This window comes from Argopecten irradians, chromosome 4, assembly GCF_041381155.1.
Source record: "Argopecten irradians isolate NY chromosome 4, Ai_NY, whole genome shotgun sequence".
Lineage (NCBI taxonomy): Eukaryota > Metazoa > Mollusca > Bivalvia > Pectinida > Pectinidae > Argopecten > Argopecten irradians.
In genome coordinates this window covers 23,136,324-23,144,141 of record NC_091137.1, presented here as the reverse complement: position 1 = coordinate 23,144,141, position 7,818 = coordinate 23,136,324, and the positions used below count along the sequence as shown (strand labels likewise).

General features: G+C 33.7%; 1 protein-coding gene across 2 annotated transcripts in view; it reads left to right on the top strand.

Moving 5' to 3' along the window:
- The first annotated feature begins 363 nt into the window (after positions 1 to 363).
- Positions 364 to 7,818, top strand: part of LOC138321012 (chitin synthase chs-2-like) — a 31,816-nt gene continuing 24,361 nt past the window's right edge. For both annotated transcript variants that reach the window (XM_069264385.1, XM_069264384.1), the window contains exons 1-9: positions 364 to 663; positions 2,681 to 2,746; positions 4,180 to 4,407; positions 4,660 to 4,774; positions 4,908 to 5,055; positions 5,393 to 5,495; positions 6,469 to 6,589; positions 6,832 to 6,903; positions 7,215 to 7,344. In XM_069264385.1, the coding sequence (XP_069120486.1) occupies positions 568 to 663; positions 2,681 to 2,746; positions 4,180 to 4,407; positions 4,660 to 4,774; positions 4,908 to 5,055; positions 5,393 to 5,495; positions 6,469 to 6,589; positions 6,832 to 6,903; positions 7,215 to 7,344 (1,079 nt within the window). In that variant the 5' untranslated portion in view covers positions 364 to 567. The remainder of the gene's footprint in view (positions 664 to 2,680; positions 2,747 to 4,179; positions 4,408 to 4,659; positions 4,775 to 4,907; positions 5,056 to 5,392; positions 5,496 to 6,468; positions 6,590 to 6,831; positions 6,904 to 7,214; positions 7,345 to 7,818) is intronic.

Genomic DNA, 7,818 nt, shown 5'->3' with positions numbered 1-7,818 from the left:
CCGGAAGGGAGCTAATTCTGCAATATGCAAAGACGGAATAAGTATCTCAACGCAAATTGAAAACATTGAAATATAGCAATATCAACAATGCCCTAAGTTAACAGAAACGCCCGAATGTGTTTTGTCTGACTGTTGTATTGTCACAACAACATTTATAGACGATGTAACTGTATCGTTAAGGAGACATTTCACGTAGATGACATGGGTTTCAGATCTACCTTGGTGATAACTTATCAAGAAAGTCAAGACTGACATGCATACTGATGCACCGATAAATATGCATTGTGTCATTGAAAAAGTCGTCTAGCTTATGTTACAATAAAAAAAAGTAGCATTAACATACGTTCCGCACTGATTGACAGCATTCGTATTCGACAGAACCAGGAAGATGATTTTACTCGCAGCTCTCTTTTATAATCAACGCAATCAGCGACAGCGTGTCGGCACAAGATGACATTGTTTAGGAAATTTACAATAGTGCTACAGTATAATCTTAATAGCATGTCCTCGTGATATGGTTAATGGTACATTGACGCTGGCTGTCTGAAATGAGTGTGAACTGAAGGAATGGCGGACGTCGAGGATATCTCACAGTTAGAAAACTTTGACAATAATAGCATAAGACAGACAATCAAGGAGCGGTACAATAAAGACAAAATATACGTAAGTACAGGGGTAAATAAAATCAATAATTTTCTATATAAATGACAAAAGAACAATCTGCATGATGTTTAGGATTGTCTCTGTAAAGTGTGGACAGAACATCTTATGGACAGTTAAAGTAAGTTTTTTTCTATAATTCAAAATCTCTATTTATGTTCATATCGTAGAATACATTTCTTCGTTTTAAATTGTGATTCAGCAGAGTAATGATTAACAAATACGCAAAATGATAATACAAAATAAATAGGAGGGTTTCGAGATACTAAAGCGTTTTACTGTTGATAAATCCCGACTACCTGTGATTGTTAAAGAAATATACACAATCACCGGGAGGTGGAACTTATCGTCGGTAGATCATACTTTAACCACATCTGTTTGGTATCTCCAAACCGATGTGTGTGAGGATCTGCATTTCAATTTGCGAAAACACGGTATCTCTCTTAACTAATTAGTTTTTAAATATAAAATTTTATGTAACGCGAACATTGCTTGATTTTACATCGTGTCACCTTCTTGTTTTATTTTTTTTATTTATCAAATGGTAGCTTCACGTTTGTTATTAAGAATGTTTTTGCAATGTTATTATTGATATAGCCCCAATTTCGTATTTTTATATTAACCACAATGAGAACACCGCGTTACCCAAAATCTACTGAATACTATTCTATTTTAAGATACATGTCGTTTGTACTGCGTGATAATAATTTAATTACACCCCTGCCTTAAGCTTTAAGGATTTTGTACAAATCAAAATAGGTTCTTTTCACATTGTTTAACTGTGTAATATCATACTAATATGCATCCTCGATACTCCAGGGCTTCCGATCACTTACGATCTCTACAGATCTCTACAGAGATCGTAAGTAATCGGAAGCCCTGGAATATCGAAGATGACTAATATGATATTCTTTTTTCTCGGTTGATAACCTTCTTATGGGTCAACATTTCGATCGCTACGTAAGCAAAGCAACAACAAAAACAAACAAGTGAGCTTGTTCTATTTACTTATTTGACGAGTCTGTTTCAAGATGCATACTTGAAGGCCGGAGAAATATATCTTGCATTTTACTACACGGTACAGTCACTACATATCTTCTTTGAATAAATATAAATCTGAAACATTAAAACGTATATTAACAGTATGCATATGGCATCGGTGCATTTCAAAGTTATATGTGCCGTAACTGGGCGATAATTTTGACATGCTATTTTTTCATCATTAATTTATTAAAAACCATAAGGTTTGATGAATAAAGCTGTAAAAACCATTCAAATGGCTTCAGATGACTTATAAACGTTAGTTACAACACAGAAATTTTGTACTGAAAAATTGTTGTTTTTATGCATTAGATATGTTTAAATGAAAACATACCTGCAGAAGTCACTTTACAATTATTAAAAACATTGTGAAAATGTGTAATGAAATTGTAGACCACAATTTGGCTTCATGGTCTCACCGTATGTACTCATTTCACTTCACTATTGATGTAAATAAAAGATGTTTGGCAGTACTGCCAAAAATCATTTTCAGCTCTTATTTGTACATGTAAAATTAAAACCTATGCTTTGAAAGCACTGTAATTTTCAAAAAGTTGGAAATTTTTGGTGATGAATAACATATTAAAAGCTCATCTTGATTCGTGAGTATGAAAAATACGGCACATATAACTGTAAAGTTAAATTCCCCATGTTATGTTAACATATTTGTATTGCGATAATGTCATGCGGATAGTATATCATTATTTTACATTTAGATTTACATTAAAAGTGTTGCTCTGTTGATCCGGGCATGCTTGACATGTTGCATAAGACAATAATGTGTAATATTTCACAGGTTTATTAAACGTTAGCGTAAACATTGATTTATTTAACATATTCTTGATATAAGCTAGAAAGACATTGAGATTTATATTGTAAAAAATAAAATTATTTCTATTCAATAATTAGCTCAAAAGTTCAATACATTTTTACGAAAGCATAATCACGATTTATCAAAATGACTACTATTTATTTTCAGACAAATTGTGGTGACATCCTTATAGCAGTAAACCCATACAAAAGCCTGTCCATATTTGGAGAAAGGGTAAGAAAAAACATCGGATTTTTACCAAAAGCTTTCATGCCAGATGTATCGACTGCACAAGGGCGATATAATTCCTCCGCTGTATAATCCTAAATGGCGACTTAATTGGGTATATCAACTTTCCGGTTCCTCAAACCTCACATTTTCAACGATTCCATTGATACCTCTTCTCCCTTGATGTTCCCAAGTATTAAAATATCTCTACCGGCCGAGATACACAATTTTGTCTATATGATTTAATTTCTGTTTCTGTTTAACGATTAAAGAAATACGTTATCAGCATAACTGAATAGGGTGGGTATTTGATGTCAATATGCTTCAGTGGACTGCCAACCAGGGCTATTAAGGACGGCCTCCCCTGTATGATCTGTGTGTCTTGGGAGTCTGTGGTATATTCGTGCTGTGTGTATTTGAAATAGTACTGACAAATCCACCACTGAACAACACGCCACACCCAGCCATATTATACCGACAACGATAGATGCAGCAATATAAATGATATATATATATATTTACTATAACAAATGGGAACACTTTGGACATACTGCAGTCTCCAATACACACCCTAACTACACACTATACAAGACAAATGGGACGTGGTCACCCTACACACTATACAAGACAAATGGGACGTAATCCCATGTGTTCTCCAAATAGATACAGTTAACATTATTAAATACTAAATGCGTTTCCAAATGTAGTATGCTGTGAGTAAACTTAAGTAAGGAATTCGTTGTCTTCTAATACCTTTATGCATACCCTCAAGGTGTACACATATTCCTCATACATGTATATCTTGTGAACGCTTAATTTAACATGTTTACGTTATGTAACCGAAAATGAACGAAACACCCTACAGTCGAAGTTGATACTCGATGAAACAAAATCCATTAATAGGTTTTTTACATAATGTCGACTTCCAAACGCATATTTGTGTTAAAAGATAAGTAAAACCGGATTTTCGTGTATATCAGATCTTCTTTCTGCCGTGTTGTGTTATATTTCATTCTTTACTACCTAAATTATACATCAAAAACAAATTCTTAAGCGTTTAATTGGCTATGCATGTAAATCATTTGGATGATATCTACAAGGAAGTTCTTCGATGCGAATACTGTAATACGTTATTTAAATATAATTATTGCCAATGGATCTGCGTTACCCTGAGCAATTTGAGTTCAGTTACACTATAGTATTGTGTTAACTTATCAAAAGTCCGGAAGATTCAGTCATCCTCAGAAGTCTACTCTAACCACTAGGAATTTAATCATATCTTGTTTCAACGTGGAATGTCTCTATCGGACATTCTTATATCCATGATATGATATATGTCTATATTATTTGTTTACTTTTTGTGTAGTATCTTGTTTCAATAAAAAATAACATACATATGCAAGTATTTTTAATAATTAAATAACTTTGACCTTTCTAAGCAACACCAGCAGTATGACTGGAAGGTGTTACAGCGTCCTCCCCCGCCGCACGTGTTTTACACGGCAGCACGTGCATATGGCCGGATGTTGGAGACAGCTACCAATCAAGTGATACTAGTAGGAGGAGAATCCGGAGCAGGAAAGACAGAAAGTGCCAAGTATATGGTCAAGCATTTGGTGTCCTTATGTCCCGGACAGTCGGACAATCTACAGGAACGCATTGTCAATGTGAGTAGGATTTATCAATGCTGCATGCACTGATATCATTTAACGCAAAACCAAGTATCCAGACTGATTGCTTGCCTTTTCATTGTTTAGTTGCTTGAAATACACTTCTATATATTTTTCTTGGTGTTAATAATTTCCATTATCTATTAAAGGTTTTGGTGAAATAATTTATTTATTATATTTCTGTATTTTCGTATAGTTGTGACGTGGTAAGGTAAAGATTACTACTCCTTGTTACTTTTCTCTATCTAGATCAATCCTCTATTAGAAGCATTCGGTAACGCAAAAACAACGATGAATGACAATTCCAGCAGATTTGCCAAATATTTAGAGATGACGTTTTCTGGTAAAGGTCGGATCCAAGGAGGTAAAACTTTAAATCTGCATTTATTGTTTTGTATTTCTATCGATATGTTTACTCCACTTTTATGATATGGAAGTATTAATATATGGATAGTTTGATACTTAAATGTCTTTGAATCAGCTGTTTTCTTTTTCAGCAATCGTCAGGGACTATCTGCTGGAGAAGTCCCGCGTGGTTGACCAGCTGGCAAACGAAGGCAATTTTCACATTTTCTACGGCCTATTTGCCGGGGCATCTGCTTCCATGCTAAGAAGCCTTCGTTTGAAAGATGCAAGTACATACAGGTACGTGTTTGTAAAGGTTTGTCCACAACATTAATATGATATTATCTCCTTTAAGAAATATAGAACTGTTAAAGGTTAAAGATTCAAAATATATGAGAAATGTTAAAAGTTGAAATAGACTCAATAATCTGCGAAGATAATCACTGGTTGAATTTAAATGACCATTTCGATGAGTGAAAATGATTATGAATAAAGACGATATGCATGTCGTACCATACACGAGTTATGGCAAAAGTAAAGGACACACCGATTAAAACATGAAAACCGAAGGATGTCACATTTTGTGCACATGTATGTTATAAATGTCATTTAGTTATTGTACGCTATTTACTATCAGGATACTAAAGAGAAACAAAGATTTACTGAGCAGAAATGAGTCTCACAGAAATATTTATCTGGGACAGATTGAGGTCCTGAAGGCTATAGATATGAACCCACAGGTAAACTGTTAAGGGATGAATATGGACTCCATAAAGTGAATAGTCGGGCAAAGAAAACCAGTCTAAATGCGTTCATTGGCCTTTCAAAAGTTCTCACATATTAATACGACGGTCAGGTTCTGCTTAGTTTCCCAGTTCTGACCATTAAAGTAAAGAAAATTTGAAAGCATTGAAAGCGAGGCTGCGTGGAAATGTAACCACGGACATAGTGAGCCGGGAGACGTTTTAGAATTTCCATACTTTAAATTAATTTCTTCGTACGCAGACAGATTTTGACGAGAGATTTTATTTTTCCATTTCATAAGAAATTATACTGGATACATTTACACCATTTTTCCCGACTTTAGCCATCCTTGCCCGACTGTTCACTTTAATCACTATAGCTGTTCTGTTTCATACTATCATCTCATGGTCAGGCGATCAGGCCACTATTCATTAAACAATATCTATCGTAATTGTTTTTCGATATATTTCTATTATAAAGGAAATACAATTATTAAAAAATAAAGCTACAAAAGGACTAAAGAAAATATTTTGAATTTAACTTGATTTTGTTAAATATATCTGTATATATCTGTCAGAAAATCTTATTAAGCTCAGGAAAATACTTCAGCAAGCGATTATTACAATGTAGAACGTCATATTAACGTTGATGTTAATGTTCCTATATAAAATTGTATTGATATTGTATGGAAATCAAACTTCATTTGCAACCAATGTGATTAGAAGTCGAATAACGGACTATAAATTACTAAATTAGTTCAAATAACTACTGATTGATTGTTGAATCAAAGCGGATTCAACACTTGGGGTATTTTAAGGGCAATAACTTAGACACATCTTAATCTTACATAATAATGTTACTACTTGACAAGTTATTTACTTCACACAAGTGATATCTATCTGCATTATTATCACATTGATGTTAAACTTTTTCGAATGTTTTTTTATGTTTTGGTCTCATAACGATAAGGATATCGACGTCATCCACACAGTACTGGCGGCAATACTACACATTACCCAGGTAGAGTTTGTGGAACCCGATGACCCAAACGAACCTCTACAAATACCAGACATCGCATCTGTACAAAATGGTAAAGCTGGCACTGATTGATCACAGGAACATATACTATTGGCTGATATATGTATCCTATATAGATGTAGACAGTTTTCTGGACATGTAAATAGGCTGACTTAATGCTATGCGTATATTTGTAATCAAACATATGTTTAAATATTTCACGATAATGTTGACAACTTCTATATGAAACTAAACATTATTATTAGATAAAAAAGCTTAAATGAGTTTATATAATTTCTTTACTTTTAATTGCAGCTGCTGAGCTACTGAGTGTATCATGTGAGGAGTTAGGACATGCGTTGATAGCAACAAAACAAACTTATGTTGGTAGGTGTATTGACATCAATATAATCCTTTTGATATACGTTCTGAATGAAAGAAAACTATTAGACAAAGCACGATTTACTTAGATAAATCCGTTCACGGAAAATGCACTATATGGCTTTCCGTTCAATTTGATAGTGAATGTCTAATTTATAATTAGTATAAAACTACAAAATATTTAGTTATGATAAATGTTGATTTATGACTTTTTTGCTTGTAAATATCGCATCTTACGTCAATGAACACAGTAAACGAGATTATTGTTATTATTTATTTCGGAAATTACATACTTATGCATCATATCTCAATTCTAGGAGAGGTGATAGTGAAACGGAAGTCCATGTCGCAAGCCATTGACAGTAGAGACGCATTAGCCAAAGCGCTGTACGAGCGTCTGTTTGGGTGGATCGTGAGACAGATAAACATGAACCTACATACGTCAATGTTTGTTGTTTACAAGTCACTTTAAACACAATAGATGACCCTAACGGATCAACGAACATATTAATAAGATATCACATACAAATATGCATTTTATCCACCATTTATGCAATATAGAGTTTTTTATATCAAATATCTTTTAACGTTACTAGAATATTTTGCACTGGTCTTTAATAAATATATGGAATATGAACTTGCTATGATGTAAGCCTTTGAAGAATTCGAAGATAATCAGACTTAAGATTGATAATTTTGGCTTGAGTTGTCTCCCCTTCATCATGGTGTTCTACAACCCTGGTGGAAAAACAAGGTATTGAAGTAATGTTAAATTCTACATTAAAAGGTTTCTCCATGACACCTTACTTTTATATAATTTGGCTTTTAATGATAATTGGAGAACTACACGAAACTATTGTTTCTCGAACATCTGTTTGTTCACGTTTTTCGTCATTGATTATACGCGACTTTACATACTAT